The 17,010-nt window shown below is 41.0% G+C and overlaps 1 protein-coding gene across 1 annotated transcript in view; it reads left to right on the top strand.

Moving 5' to 3' along the window:
- TBC1D5 (TBC1 domain family member 5) overlaps nucleotides 1-17,010 on the top strand; it is a 745,630-nt gene that overhangs the window by 497,772 nt on the left and 230,848 nt on the right. Inside the window, exon 15 of the mRNA XM_077268870.1 lies at nucleotides 13,605-13,747. Within this exon, the coding sequence (XP_077124985.1) occupies nucleotides 13,605-13,747 (143 nt within the window). The remainder of the gene's footprint in view (nucleotides 1-13,604; nucleotides 13,748-17,010) is intronic.

Raw genomic sequence — 17,010 nt, 5'->3', positions numbered from 1 at the left:
TGCACTGGGGATTGCCATCAAAAAGATAAAAATAAAGCAGTTTGAGAGGGAAGTCTAGGAACTTTTAATTAAACCATATTAGAAAAAGTAATAAGGTATGTTAGAAAAAATAAATAGAGACATTTAGGATAAAAATATTAGATTCTGTCCACCCCATAATCTGGTGGACAGTTTTAAATTTGGCGCTATTAAATAAAGACATCAGGGGGGATCCAGTCCTGGAGAGTGCGCTACTTGGATATTAAGTTAGAGATGATTGTTTTGTCAGTCACATGTTGATCTTTTTGCAGGAGGGAAAGCGAGACCTCGCAGGCATCGTTAGTCGGGTTATTTCAGCCGATGCAACCTGTATTTATCAGAAATTAAGATAATCAGATGCCGCAGTTAGATAAACAACGGCATTCCGGCTATTGTCTGCATTACTTTGCGCTCGGCACTAATTTAACAGGTCAGGTGAGAATCTGAAGGAACATTTGTTTATTGCAGTTAATGCTTTTGTCATTAGAAGATTATTTATGTTATTCTTTGTTGCTTGGTCGGGGAGGCGTTTGATGGACTCTTTTTGTTTCTTTGCCGAGTATAATGGCCAAGGAAGACTGGTAAAATATGAATTATTATATTATCGCTAGTGATAAAACTCCGCACTATGAACATTTCATGGTGCAGGTGTAACAGATGCTAAACAAGATTAATAGGACAGAGCAATAATTAAAGCGCAGCCAGCTGTCTCGGAAAGAATGGCTTTCTCTGGTCCCTTTCTATCATTGCGGGGATACCTAATATTTTTATATGTCAATGAGATTACAAAGATTTCCTTAGCTTTTTTCCTTAGCTGTTCCGGCAGAAATATTCTCATCAGGAAAAAGAGGGACTTAATTACGAGAGATCAAATCCATCTGTATTGCAATTGTATGAACGTTATACATTATCATATAACAGAAAACCGTAAGAAAACATTGTTTAGGGAATGGTATCGGAATGTAATACATCCCTATTTCGCTCTCTCCGGCCAGTGCTCCATTGTGTTAACCCTCACCCTTCATGGGTTTAGCGGGATCGTAACGTGAAAAAAAGATGGCATTTTCTTTGCTATGAAATGCACAATAATAATTTTGTAAAAATCACTATTCACTGATATAATTGCAGAATGCTTTCTTTACAAGCTGGAGCGATTTCTGTAAGGGGATCATTTTCAATATTTGTTTTTCAATCTTTAAAATAGAGCATGATCTTGCTACCATTATCTCTCCCAACTAGTTAAAACTGCATACATACCGGTCTAACATGTTTAGGAACTATTCTCTCTTTTTGAGTGCTTCACTAGCATTCTGCCAGCACTATAGGAGCTGGAACTTCATTTATTTTAGTAAATAGAATACACTATATCTTCCACTGTTCAATAACTTGTCCGCCTCAGACTGAAAGCTCACCCATCATGATATGCAGTTTGGCAAACAGGAAGGAAGGACAACGACCCACCGCTACTTCCTGTAACCAGTCTCAAGATCTGCTGATGAGACGGCTTACATTAAACAGTAGGTTAGACAGTGGGGGGACTCCTATTGGCCAGAATTTTAGTTTTTGGGAACAAAATACTGTACAATTTTGGTATTGAATTGCCCTTTAGATGAGCCGAAGTTTATTGAAACAATAGAAATAATTTTAAGAGCACTAAGGTTTTCTTATTCTATCTGTATTGTATTTTAATGTTTAAAAAATTGATTGTGTGAGGTTTTTTAAAACTTTTTTGTCCTTTAAAAAAAAAAAAAAATGGAAATGCATTTGATTGCAGATTTTGTTATGGAAGACCTTGGTGAAGCCTGTCAGCGGCATTAAGAGAGTGGTTGTATGTCCAGACTCTTCAGGAGCTTGCTTGGGTTTGAGCTGAGGGTCAGGATGTACAGCAATGATGGACGTCCTCTACAAAAACATGATTTCTGAATGGGGAGAGGGGAGTAAGCTACTGTAAGACACCTTTCATGATTTAAAGAAGCGCTCACATCAAAGTTTTTATCATAATATACTGCAATTATCATAGCATTGTGTACTTACAATTGCTCATTTTGCCTTTCTACCCAGCTAATTAGGGAGGCTACCCCTCTAGGCACCATAATTAGAGAAATACTATATGGTTCTCCCGCTTATGTGTCGGCTGTCCTTATGTACCGTATATACTCGAGTATAAGCCGACCCGAGTATAAGCCGACCCCCCTAATTTTGCCACAAAAAACTGGGAAAACTTATTGACTCGAGTATAAGCCTAGGGTGGAAAATGCAGCAGCTACCGGTGAATTTCAAAATTAAAAATAGATGCTCCATACCGTTCATTATGGCCCCATAGATGCTCCACATAAAGCTGTGCCACATATAATGCTCTGCACCGTTCATTATGGCCCCATAGATGCTCCACATAAAACTGTGCCATATATAATGCTCTGCACCGTTCATTATGGCCCCATAGATGCTCCACATAAAACTGTGCCACATATAATGCTCTGCACCGGTCATTATGGCCCCATAGATGCTCCACATAAAGCTGTGCCATATATACAATGCTCTGCACCGTTGCCCCATAGATAGCTGTGCCATATATATAATGCTCTGCACCGTTGCCCCATAGCTGTGCCATATATATAATGCTCTGCACCGTTGCCCCATACCTGTGCCATATAGTGCTCTGCACCGTTGCCTCATAGCTGTGCCATATAGTGCTCTGCACCGTTGCCCCATAGATACTCCACATAAAGCTGTGCCATTGCTGCTGCTGCAATAAAAAAAAAAAACACATACTCACCTCTCTTGCTGCAGCTCCTCACGTCCCGTCCCGGCGTCTCTCCGCACTGACTGATCAGGCAGAGGGCGGCGCGCACACTATATGCGTCATCGCGCCCTCTGACCTGCACAGTCAGTGCAGAGAGAGAGACGCCGGGAAGACAGAGCGGCGCCCGGCGTGTGGAACGAGGGAAGGTGAATATGACATACTTACCTGCTCCCGGCGTCCCGCTCCTTCCCCCAGACAGCTGGTCTTCGGTGCCGCAGCCTCTTCCTCTATCAGCGGTCACCGGCACCGCTTCATTAGAGAAATGAATAGGCGGCTCCGCCCCTATGGGAGGTGGAGCAGCCTATTCATTTCTCTAATGAGCGGTCCCACGTGACCGCTCAGGGGAAGAGCTGCAGCACCCGGAGACCGTGGGACGGGCAGGGGGAGCGACAGGAACGCCGGAACTAGGTGAGTATATGACAGTCCTCACCCGCCGACCCCACCACCGATCATGACTCGAGTATAAGCCGAGAGGGGCACTTTCAGCCCCAAAATTTGGGCTGAAAATCTCGGCTTATACTCGAGTATATACGGTAATTGCTCTCGTTAATACCCATTCCTTAAATATGACACTGCCACAAAACAACTAATACAAAAAAGTGCAAATAACCGCATCCATAAAATATCTAATGCTACATAAGCATACAGGAATTAATCTCCAAGTAAGGGAGTCATAATAGTTCCTCAGGAGTAAAGGAAAAAATGTGGAGAGACAATAGACACAATAGGGTCTTATCCGACTGGAAAATGAGGAGCTAAAAGCGATTTGTGCTCTCCTGCGGTGGCTCTGAGAGGCACAAGTTTCATATCAACTTAGAAATAGGCTGCTGCAGATCCACGATTTGGAGAAACTTGTGCGGCTGGAAATAAGTTGGTAAAAATCCGCACAGCCAATGGTCCAGAGAAGAGTAGGAGACCTGAATAGTGGAATGCGGTTTTATTTGTCAACACGTTTCGAAGTAAACCTTTTTCTTCATCAGGACAAACCACACGCGATCTCCCCAGCACTGACATACGTATCTTGCTCTAAAGGGTTAAATCTATAAAACCTGCCTCCCTATAAAAAAAAAAAAATCTTACTTGCTAATGACTTGTGTTTTAATAAAGTCTTATAAGTTTTTCTCCTACTCATAAACAGTTTTTTTTTCCACTACACCTGTAGATAAATTCCCAGAGGGGTGTAGTTTCCAAGATGGAGTCACTTGAGGAGGGATTCTGCTCTTCTAGCGCTTAGGGGCTCTGAATATGGAGTCCGCAAACAATTCTACAATATATTTCTCTCCAAGAGTCAAATAGCGCTCCATCTCTCCCAAGTGTGGCTAAGCAGTACTGTACACCGACATTTGGGGTATTGCCACATTCAGTGCAAATTGTGGGACACATTTTGTTGCCAGTTTTACTCATGTGAAAATGTAAAATCTGGGGCTAAAACAAATGTTTTGGGGTAAAACTGTAATCCTTTTTTCTTCACTGACCAATGGTATAAATTTTTGTGACATGCATGTGGTGTCAACATAATCGCTGCACCCTTAGGTGAATTCATTGAAAGGTGTGGTTTGTAAAATTTTGTCATTTATGGGGGGGTGTTCTGCTGTTCTGTCACTTCAGGGGCTCTTCCAATGGACATGGCACCCGTAAACCATAACATCCAAATCTGCACTACAATATGGCACGCCTTCCCTTCCTACACTGACTTGTACCCAAACAGGAGTTTTCTACCCCAGATGCGGTATTGGCGTACTTAGGAGAAACTGCACAGCAAATTGTGTGGTCCGTTATCTCAACTTACTTTTTTGAAAATGCAAAATTTGGGGCTAAATGAATATTTTTATGGGAAAAAGTTAAATTTTCATTTATTTCTTTGACATTGCTTTAATTCTGGTGAAGCCCCAGAGGGTTAATGAACTTCCTGAATATGGTTTTGAGCAGTATGAGGGATGTTGTTTTTAAAATGGTGTCTTTTTTTGGTATTTTCTGTCATATAGGGTTCTCAAAGTCACTTTAAAGGGGATGTGATATCTAAAAAAAAAAAAAATTGGTTTTGTAAATTTAGTTCGAAAAAGAAAAATTAGATATTGCTGATAAAATCCTAATGCTTGTAACGTCCTAACAAAAAAAATATGTTTAAAAAATTATGCTGATGTGAAGTAGACGTGTGGTAACTGTTATTTGTTAAGTGTTTTGTGAGATATAACTATTTGGTTTAAGGGCAAAAAATTTAACCCCTTTCTGACATATGACGTACTATCCCGTCGAGGTGATAACCAAAGAAAATGAAGTATAGCCACTCATAGAATTAGTTTAAAAGATATATTTTTATTAATACTAAAAATTAAAAACTATGATCCAATAGTAATTCCAAGTAGATATAACATACAGAGTTATTTAAATACAAATATGGGTGCACCAAAAACAATCAATGTTGCACCATGAATACAGAGAGGCGCATAAACTATAACAACAATGAATTCCAGTAGTCACCTGTTATAACATAATAACATGCCAGTGTTGACTAAGTCCCTAGGTAACCACATAGATCCACTATTGTACAAAAAGCAATTTTCCCTATGGTCCAGTGACCCAAACTATCACACATGAAAAAGGGACTAACAGTCCCATGCTGTAATCTTACCCTTCTCTTTCTCCATAAGTGTCAACACGCGCCCCTACGCGCGTTTCGCCCACAGCTTCCTCGGGGGGCCTGCATGATATCCCGTCGTGGTGGTATGGGCTTGTATGACCACCATCAGGATAGTACGTCATCACTGATCAGCCGCGCTCACGGGGGGAGCGCAGCCGATTGGGGCCGGATGTCAGCTGACTATCGCAGCTGACATCCGGCACTATGTGCCAGGAGCGGTCACGGACTGCTCCTGGCACATTAACCCCCTGAACACTGCAATCAAACATGATCGCAGAGTTCAGGCAGCATAGGGAAGCATCGCGCAGGGAGGGGGCTCCCTGCGTGTTTCCCTGAGACCCTCGGAACAACGCGTTGCTCCAAGGGTCTCCTACTTCCTCCTCCCTGCAGGCCCCGGATCCAAAATGGCCATGGGGGGCCTTCCGGGTCCTGCAGGGAGGTGGCTTGCAAGCGCCTGCTCAGAGCACGTGCCGGCAAGCCTCCCTGCAGTGCCTGTCAGATGGCTGATCTGACACAGTGCATTGCAAAGTGTCTGATCAGTGATCTGACTCTATATAGTCATGACCCACCCCCTTCCCCAGGACAAAGTAAACAAGTAAAAAAAAAATATTTACACGTGTAAAAAAAAAAAAAAAAAAATCCTAAATAAAGAAAAAGAAAAAATATTGTTCCAATTAATACATTTCTTTAACTAAATTAAAAAAAGTACACATATTTAGTATCGCCGCGTCCGTAATGACCCGACCTGTAAAACTGTCCCACTAGTTAGAGCCTTCAATGAACACCGTAAAAAAAAAATGAACCGACCTGTAAAACTGTCCCACTAGTTAGAGCCTTCAATGAACACCGTAAAAAAAAACGAGGCAAAAAACAACGCTTTTTTATCATACCGCCAAACAAAATGTGGAATAACACGCGATCAAAAAGAGGGATATAAAAAAATGGTACCGCTGAAAACGTCATCTTGTCCTGCAAAAAACAAGCCACCATACAGCATCATCATCAAAAAAATAAAAAAGTTATAGTTCTCAGAATAAAGCGATGCAAAAATAATTATTTTTTATATAAAATAATTATCGTATAAAAGTGCCAAAACATAAAAAAAGTTATAAATGATATATCACTGTACTCGTACTGACCCGAAAAATAAAACTGCTTTATCCATTTTACCAAACGTGGAACGGTATAAACGCCCCCCCAAAAGAAATTCATGAATTGCTGGTTTTTGGTCATTCTGCCTCACAAAAATCGGAATAAAAAGCGATCAAAAAAGTCACGTGCCCGAAAATGGTACCAATAAAAACGTCCACTCGTCACACAAAAAACAAGACCTCACATGACTCTGTGGACCAAAATATGGAAAAATGATAGCTCTCAAAATGTGGAGATGCAAAAACTATTTTTTTTGCAATAAAAAGCATCTTTTAGTGTGTGACAGCTGCCAATCATAAAAATGCCCTAAAAAACCCGCTATAAATAGTAAATCAAACCCCCTTCATCACCCCCTTACTTAGGGAAAAATAATAAAATAAAAAAAATATTTATTTCCATTTTCCGGTTAGGGTTGGGGCCAAAGTTAGGGTTAGGGTTGGGGCCAAAGTTAGGGTTAGGGTTGGGGCCAAAGTTAGGGTTAGGGTTGGGGCTAAAGTTAGGGATAGGGTTTGGATTACATTTACAGTTGGGATTAGGGTTAGGGGTGAGTCAGGGTTAGGGGTGTGGTTAGGGTTGGGATTAGGGTTAGGGGCGTGTTTTGGTTAGGGTTTCAGTTAGAATTGGGTTTTTTTCACTGTTTAGGCACATCAGGGGCTCTCCAAACGCGACATGGCGTCTGATCTCAATTCTCGCCAATTTTGCATTGAAAATTCAAATGGCACTCCTTACCTTCTGAGCTCTGCCATGCGCCCAAACAGTGGTTTACCCCCCCATATGGGGTATCAGCATACTCAGGACAAACTGCACAACAGCTTTTGGGGTCCAATTTCTCCTAATACCCTTGGTAAAATAAAACAAATTGGAGCTGAATTAAATTTTTTGTGAAGAAAAGTTAAATGTTCATTTTTTGTTAAACATTCCAAAAATTCCTGTGAAACACTTGAAGGGTTAATAAACTTCTTGAATGTGGTTTTGAGCACCTTGAGGGGTGCAGTTTTTAGAATGGTGTCACACTTGGGTTTTTTCTATCATACAGACCCCTCAAAGTGACTTCAAATGTGATGTGGTCCCTAAAAAAAAATGATGTTGTAAAAATGAGAAATTGCTGGTCAACTTTTAACCCTTATAACAAAAAAAAATGTTGGTTCCAAAATTGCGCTGACGTAAAGTAGACATGTGGGAAATGTTACTTATTAATTATTTTGTGTGATATATCTCTGTGATTTAAGGGCATAAAAATTCAAATTTGGAAAATTGCGAAATTTTCAAAATTTTCTATTTTTTCCACAAATAAACCGCAGGTAATATCAAAGAAATTTTACCACGATCAGTACAATATGTCACGAGAAAACAGTGTCAGAATCATCAGGATCCATTGAAGCGTTCCAGAGTTATAACCTCATAAAGGGACAGTGGTCAGAATTGTAAAAATTGGCCCGGTCATTAACGTGCAAACCACCCTTGGGGGTAAAGGGGTTAAAGATTAACAAGATATCTCTACCCGCTTTTCCTTCTTTTTTCCTCCTCTTTCCCTTTCTTTAACTTTTTCTCCTTCTATCTACTTTTTCTACTTAGTGACATTCTCCACTAAAATAAATGACTAAATATAGCTAGTAATGCATGATTGTCTTCGCTGTTGTTTATACGTTTTAACAATGAAAGTTATTATTGCTAAATTGAAAGTGATATCATTGGCATTGGCCAATAGCACCCGGGAACTCGCTGGGACTTTCTCTTCCTGTCTGAATTATGGGTTGTATTCTATTGAGTTTAATAACTATGTTTCAGCATTGTTTCATTGTTTGTATTATCTATTTGCTTTAATAAACCTGATTTATACAAAGATTAACAAGATGTCATGAAAAAACAATGTCAGAATCGGTGGGATATGTTGAAATGTTTGAGTTATTACCATATAAAATGACACTGGTTGGAATTGACCCAGTCAAGAAGGTGAAAACAGTCTATGGGATGAAGGCGTTAAAAAGAAAAAACCTAAATATTGTCTTACTATAGCTTAACCCCTTCATGACCTTGGGATTTTCCAGTGTTCGTTTTTCACTCCCCTCCTTCCCACAGCCATAACTTTTTTATTTTTCCGTCAATATGGCCATATGATGGCTTATTTTTTGCGGGACGAGTTGTACTTTTGAACGACATCATTGGTTTTACCATGTCGTGTACTAGAAAACGGGAAAAAAATTCCAAGTGCAGTGAAATTGCAAAAAAAGTGCAGTCCCACACTTGTTTTTTGTTTGGCTTTTTTGCTAGGTTTACTACATGCTAAAACTGACCTTCCATTATGATTCTCCAGGTCAGTACGAGTTCATAGACACCTAACATAAGTAGATTATTTTTCACCTAAGTGGTGAAAAAAAATTCCAAACTTTGCAAGAAAAAAAAAAAAATTGCGCCATTTTCCGATTCTCGTAGCGTCTCCATTTTTCGTGATCTGGGGTCAGGTGAGGGCTTATTTTTTGCGTGCCGATCTGGCGTTTTTAATGATAGCATTTTGGTGCAGATATGATCGCCCGTTATTGCATTTTAATGCAATGTCGCGGCGACCAAAAAAACGTAATTCTGGCGTTTCAAATTTTTTTCTCGTTACGCCGTTTAGCGATCAGGTTAATCCTTTTTTTTATTGATACACCGGGCGATTCTGAACGCGGCAATACCAAATATGTGTAGGTTTGATTTTTTTTTTATTGATTTATTTTGATTGGGGGGAAAGGGGGGTGATTTAAACTTTTATATTTTTTTTACTTTTTTCACATTTTTTTTAACTTTTTTTTAACTTTTGCCATGCTTCAATAGCCTCCATGGGAGGGTAGAAGCAGGCACAGCACGATCGGCTCTGCTACATAGCAGCGATCTGATGTTCGCTGCTATGTAGCAGAATTGCAGGTGTGCTGTGAGCGCCGACCAGAGGGTGGCGCTCACAGCTGCCGGAGATCAGTAACCATAGAGGTCTCAAGGACCTCTATGGTTACCATTCTGAAGCATCGCCGAACTCTGATCATGTGACGGGGGTCGGCGATGACGTCATTTCCGGCCGCCCGGCCGGAATGCGGTAGTTAAATGCCGCTGTCTGCGTTTGACAGCGGCATTTAACTAGTTAATAGCGGCGGGTGAATCGCGATTTCACCTGCCGCTATTGCGGGCACATGTCAGCTGTTCAAAACAGCTGACATGTCCCGGCTTTGATGCAGGCTCACCGCGGAGCCCTGCATCAAAGCAGGGGAGCTGACATCGGATGTACTATCCCGTCCGAGGTCAGTAATGGGTTAATATACAATGGTGATTATTGTACATATTTTCAAAATTCTTCTTGGTTGTGAATTCCATTGTCTATTATTTAGAGTTAGTAAAGTAATAATTAGCTACGAATTGTCTACTGATAATTTAGCATTTGTCAATAATTAGGTAGAATAGTGAATTAATCACTGGGTTTTCCTGTCTCTGTTGGGGAGAACTCCTCCAGTCTGAAATTTGTGTGAGAAAGGACAACGCTTGTCATCTCCAATAATGCAATCTGCATCCTCCTTTCTACTTAAAAAATAATTTTTATGTCACATTCCAAACCGCCAGGTGTTTCAGACATAATTTAAAGCTTATTTGACTTGTTTTTCTAATTTTGGATCACTACCATATCACATTCTGATGATTTGATATAACACATGTGCATGCAGGTGGAAACTCACCCATGTAGTGTGATTTTCTTCCCTTCAATTATTTGTGGTGCCGCTTACTTAGGCACATAACATGATAATTGCCAACTCGTTGTGACTTCCTTAGTGTTTTAAAATTTCTTGACTACAAACATGATGAACCTGTATGGCCTGTAAGCTTTGGTGATGGAGTCTAAGCCCCGGCTCATACCCAGGCATGGATCACTCTGCCCAGCAACAAGGGGTTGTCCGGTCTAAAGTGAGAAGTCTGTAGTCGCTGTGTGTGTCTGCAGACTTCTGAATCCCCTCAGCGCATGCACTGTGAGGTGTGAAGATTCTCGTGTATCTGAGGCGGGATTCTTCATGTTTGTATGCAAGAGTGGTGCAGTGTGAGCAGCGGCATCCTTCTTTCCCCGGTTTCTTGGGCTAGCTCAGCGCTGTCAGCCAATGTAACAGAGGGCAAATCTGTGAAAGGAGCAGTGCTTCCTACCGGCCAGCTGTGTCTGCAGTGCTCCTGGAAATGAACATAATGATTCTTTTCTCTACACTATCCATCAAACTCTTTTTGTGTTTTTTTCATGATCTACTTACTGAGAAACTGCCTGTAGACTATAGTGGGGCGTGTTCTTTTTTCCTTTGAGTGTTGCTGCTGTCTTATTATTGGTCAGCATCATACAGGGAGAAGAAGCACACACCCATAGTGGAAACTGTCTTATAACACCCACTTAAAAAAAAGAAGTTAATTCATTAGGTGTCAAAAACTTTGATTGCTAATATCTCTGCAACATAGAGGCGAAAAATATAAATAAATGTTTTATTTCGCTCTGAAATTACTAGTACATTGTGTTCAGTTCAACATTACAAATTTGGTAAACGATCCTCTTTAAAAGCTTCTTTTAAGCCGCATCAAATGTTACGCCCATTTCTTGCCAACTGAATTTATCTAAAGTTTTTGAAAATGGTGGTGTATTGTGGATCTTTGTTAGGCGTCATTCTTATTCTTTCTGATATGTGAAAAAATAATTCCATCAGTGTGCTAGATCAGATTTTCATCAGTGTTTGGACAATGTGTCCATTTTACCCATCACTGATTTTCTCGTATGCCAAAAAAAAAAAAAATACAGAGCTTCTCCGATTTATTACAATGTTAAAAATGAACAGCAGAGGGATTTCTCACAGATGGCATCGGTGTGCTGTCTGTGATTTTCATGGGACCATAGACTTGGAAGGGTAGTTTCGATCTGTAATTCACTGTTCACAAACAATGCAGAGAGGTGGATAGCTCAGTTCTCTATATTCGGTGTCACACACCCGTATAAAACACGTACATGATAAACGGACATCTGTCTGATGCATGAGGCCTTACATTATATCAGTGCTCCCCAAGTCCGGTCCTCAAGAGCCACCAACAGGTCATGCTTTTGGGATTTCCTTAGTATTGCACAGGTGATAATTGCATCACCTGGACAGGCAAGCATTCAATCACTTGTGCAATACTAAGGAAATCCTCAAAACATGACCTGTTGGTTGCTCTTGAGGACCGGACTTGGGGAACACTGCATTATATGTTCAACTTTCCTGGTAATGCCAACCATTATACATCCGATAAAGGGCAGTCGTAATGAATGGCTAATCTGGAAAACATTCATAAAGGTCCTTACGAATTATCAATGCCGAACTGTACTAGGAGTTGGGGGAAAAAAATCTGAACTTTAACGTACCTTTTCGAAACTGTATAGGTTTAAATTTATTTTTATTTTTTTAATCTGCTTTGCTATATGCTGTAATTGGTCTCAACACCAGGATAAATCAATATTTACAGCAATGCCGGGGTCTTTTTTTTTGTTCTTTTTTACATTTCTATTATTTTTCAATTGGAGTAGCTAAAAGTTTTGTTCTTTATCATTGTTTTAGAAGTGGTAGGTGAATAACAATCACCACTCAAACCATCTTTAAATGTATTTTGCTGCCTTTCGCATTCATTTTACACCATTATCCACTATCATTTCATCTAATACATTTGTCAGATACTTGTTTGTTTTAGCATATTCCCTTTTTTTGCATCTTTTATCTTGCCAGCTCTTATCTCTATTGTATTTTTTTTTATATCTAAAATTACATTTATTGTAAACTAATTATGGATGGTAATCATTCATGCCAATAGTTGTGTGTTTCATGATGTTTTTATTTTATTTTTATGTTTCTTGTACATTTTTGTGGTGCAGCTAGAGTTGTGCATTCATGGTCAGGAGTAGCAGTCAGTCATAGATGAACTCCTCTAATGGTTCGTTTTCCCATTAAAATTGTGGCGCACTTGAGAGAAAGTATAGTCGGAGATGCCTTCTCTGTAAGACGGCGGGCTTCACGTTGTAGGCACAATGTGGCAGACGCTATGCTGGCATGCTGAGCGGCACAGTTCTAATAGTTGGTGGTGGACACAGAGGAGGGTCCCACTTTATGGCTAAGACAGAAGCTCTGCAGGCGGTAATGGGCCCCCTTACCTCTTGGGCCCTTGTGCAGCAGCACAGGTTGCACCGATGATTTATCTGCCCATGCTAAGAGCAGTTTTATAATTGGCCTGCAGCTCTAACGATGAGACCAGAGCAGTGAGTGAGAGCTAGTGCTGGACCCGGGGAGGCGGTGAGTACTATGTGATTTTAATATTTTCCATTTCGGGTCATTTTTCAGGTCCACTTTTTGTCAAAATGGAAAACCCCTTTAAAATGATTTTCTTGCATTAAAGACTGCTGCATATTGGCTGAAACAAAAAGTGTTTTTATTTTTACAAAAAAATATGGGGTAAGATATCATATTTGGGTATGAATGATCTTGGGACGGTTCTTGGAGATTCTAGCAGTTCAGTCGGAAATTCCTTCAGCACAAATGAGTGATCCTTGTGCTATGTAAAGGTGTCACTTTGCATTATCACCTGTAAATGCCGTGCCGCTCTTTCTGTTTGCGCTCATTTTGTGCTTTTACAGCTTGTAGTTCTGTCTGTATTTATAGAATTCAATCCCTCCTTCACATTAGTATGGCAATCGGTAGATTCACATTTTCCTAGAACGTGTCGTGTTTGCCTGTGACATTGCCGCTGTTTTTTCTTTATTCCTTCTATTGAGATCAAAGGAGATTTAAGAACAAACAAAAAAATAAACACAAAACAAAGTTTAATCAAGTAACTTGTCCTGTGAACCAAACATCTTGTGGCTGCATTATATGAACCACGCTGTACTTTATGCTTTGTAATTCTTGAGACCCTTCACATGTAATGACACTTATGGTACAATTTTTCTTTCTCTTCTTTTTTTACACTTTGTTTTAGACGATGGGTGAGACTCCTCTTTGGTCGAGAATTTCCGCTTCAGGACCTCCTTGTGGTTTGGGATGCTCTCTTTGCAGACAGCAATACTCTAGCCTTGGTGGATTATATTTTTGTTGCCATGCTTTTGTATATCAGGGATGCATGTAAGTATCATAGCTTTTTTTATCATTTTTACACGGGACTATTAAACTAGATTTCCATCACAACACTTATCAATAGTGGAAGGCACATCTGATCAAACTGCATGTGAGTCTGAACATGGGTCCTAAGGAGTAGAGGGGCCCTATATTCCCACCTGTCCACACAAGCAATTTGCTGTCTGGAAGATTGTCATTTCAGATGTTGCATTCTCTGCTGCAGATGACATGCTTGTAGGAACCTGTAGGAGAAGCTCCAGATGTTTTCCTCCATGACTCTCTACATGCAGGTTTTATGTGATGGTACTAAGATTGTCTTTAAGAACTGGAACTCAAAAAATCTTTTAATTTTCATCCATGTATGGCAACCATGAATGTGTTTTATCGAGAGAAGCTGTTTTGTGTGTAGCAAAACATGTGGACTATGCATGGGCTATGCAGTTTTGGGCACCAGTTCATAGAAAAGAAGCCCTGGAGCTAGAAAAGGTAGAAAACTGATAATGAGGATGGAGGATCTTGGTTATGGGAAGGTTAAAAGATTTAAATTTATTTAGTCAAAGCTGTTTTAATGAGTGTTCCAAAGAAAAGAGGACACTTCCTCCATCTGGAGGAAAAAGGTTAAATCTCCAGAGGAGAAAAAGACTGTTATACCATGAAAATTGTAGATCTGTGAAATAGTCTACTTCAGGAGCTGATCAGTGCGGGAACAATCAAAAGAATTAAAAAAAAAAAAAAAAGAATGAGAAGATTTGGAAAACATATCATAAATACTTACATTAATGTGTACAATTCTTATTCTGAAGGTTGATCCAATCCATCATGTACACCCAGGATCAGGAGGGAGAATTCGCTCTTTTAGGGCAGACGGGTTCATGCACTTTGGCTTTATCTATACACTCTCCCTTTATCTTTTCCCTTGCCTCGGTTGAATTTGATGGATATGCCTTTTTTTCATCCATACTATGTAACTATATATGTATTATCAAACATTTTGATTCTGATTTTCACTCTACAAATTAAAGGGAATCTGTCACCCCATTTTTCGCCTATAAGCTGCGGCCACGGCCATCAGGGGCTTATCTACAGCATTCTGTAATGAAAGATAAGAAAAACAAGTTAAGGTACCTTCACACGAAACGACTTTACAACGAGAACGACAACGATCCGTGACGTTACAGCGTCCTCGCTAGCGATATCGTTTAGTTTGACACGCAGCAGCGATCAAGATCCTGCAGTGATATCGCTGGTCGTTGAATAAAGTTCAGAACTTTATTTGGTCGTCCGATCGCCGTGTATCGTCAGGTTTGACACCAAAAGCAACGATACCAGCGATGTTTTACGCTGGTAACCAGGGTAAATATCGGGTTACTAAGCGCAGGGCCGTGCTTAGTAACCCGATGTTTACCCTGGTTACCAGCGTAAAAGTAAAAAAAACAAGCAGTACATACTCACCTGCGCGTCCCCTGCCGTCTGCTTCCTGCTCTGACTGAGCGCCGGCCCTAAAGTGAAAGTAAAAGCACAGCGGTGACGTCACCGCTCTGCTGTTAGGGCCGGCGCTCACACAGTACAGGAAGCGGACGCCGGGGGACGCGCAGGTGAGCATGTACTGTTTGTTATTTTTACTTTTACGCTGGTAACCAGGGTAAACATCGGGTTACTAAGCGCGGCCCTGCGCTTAGTAACCCGATGTTTACCCTGGTTACCCGGGGACCTCGGCATCGTTGGTCGCTGGAGAGCGGTCTGTGTGACAGCTCTCCAGCGACCAAACAGCGACGCTGCAGCGATCGGCATCGTTGTCGCTATCGCTGCAGCGTCGCTTCGTGTGAAGGTACCTTTAGATTATACTCACCCAGGTGCGGTCCAGTCTGATGGGCGTCGCGGTCCGGGTCCAGTGCCTCCTATCTTCATGCGAGAGAGGCCCAGCGCCTGCGCACTGCAGTACTTTGCTCTGCCCTCAACAGGAGCCGCGACAGGAAGCAAAGAAGAGGACGTCATCACATGAAAATGGGAGGCACCGGATCCGGACCGTGACGCCCATAGGACCGGGACCGCCCCTGGGTGAGTATAATCTAACTTGTTTTCCTTATCTTTCAGGTTACATCGGGGGCTTATCTACAGCATTACAAAATGCTGTAGATAAGTCCCTGATGGCGGTGGCCGCAGCTTATAGGCGAAAAATGGGGTGACAGGTTCCCTTTAAGGTCTTGTTGATTGAGTCTCTTATGGCTCGCTCACACTGCCGTATATTCTCTTGCTAGAGAATCAGGGCCGGTTATGCTAATGACACTCTGCGCAAATGCTGTCAGAGTTTGATCCGAGTGTCATCTCTCGCATGAGAGAATTACAGCACAAGTGCAGACAAGATGGAGAGCTAAATTTCCCCATCTTCTCCATTGTCTCGGTGAGAATACATCTGTCTGCACTCAGATGACATCCGAGTGCAGTTCGATGTGTCCCAGGCACCCATAGACTTTTATGGGAGCACGTGATTTGTATATTGAGTCACTCACAGTATGCAGCAATTGGTTTCTCATGTCGATTTGGCATGAGAAAATAATCACTGACCTGCACTGCCCCATAGTATAATCGTGGGCCGAGTGCTATGTGATAAAACATCAGCGATCACTCGGCCATGTTATATGGCTCTTTGAGTGTACCCTTGGTGTGCTCAGTGAACTATGAGGTTCATTATGCCCTGGAAAGATAAAAACAAAGTTGCTTCTGACAAGTACAGTAGTTCCAGAAGATGGTGGAAGCACATTTATTGTGGGAACTAAGAGTGCACCGTCTGCACAGGTTATTCTTCACCATCACAGTTTCAACTGGATCTCATTTGAAAAGGGAAAAAAGTATATTTTAGTAGCAAACAGAAACAAATCAGAGTCACAGGACATTTCCCTAAACAGATAGCATCATCTTTTTACCAAAAACAGATATGGATCTTGGCAGAGTGAAGAAGAAACCTATTCCCAACGATTCCGTCATCATCCCTCTGGGACACGAGCCCGAGGTGAATGCGGCAAGAACGTCTCTATTGTTTGCAAACATTGCTGAAGTTCTGGGGTTGCAGAACTGATGCCTCAATGGCGGCATGATACCACAGAGATGATCATGTTCTTTGTTGCTCATCTTTAGACTATTAGCAAAGCTGCATTGTTTTTCTGTAAATTGCAGTGATTTTACAGTAATGATGTTGGCTATGTGATTTTTATATTTTTTAGCAAGTTTAATTTATAAAACCCACCTAACCAATAACTGAAACCAAAAAA

Source organism: Ranitomeya variabilis, chromosome 6 (assembly GCF_051348905.1).
Source record: "Ranitomeya variabilis isolate aRanVar5 chromosome 6, aRanVar5.hap1, whole genome shotgun sequence".
NCBI lineage: Eukaryota > Metazoa > Chordata > Amphibia > Anura > Dendrobatidae > Ranitomeya > Ranitomeya variabilis.
The sequence above is the reverse complement of the archived record's forward strand: the minus strand, read 5'-3'. Positions and strand labels throughout refer to the sequence as shown.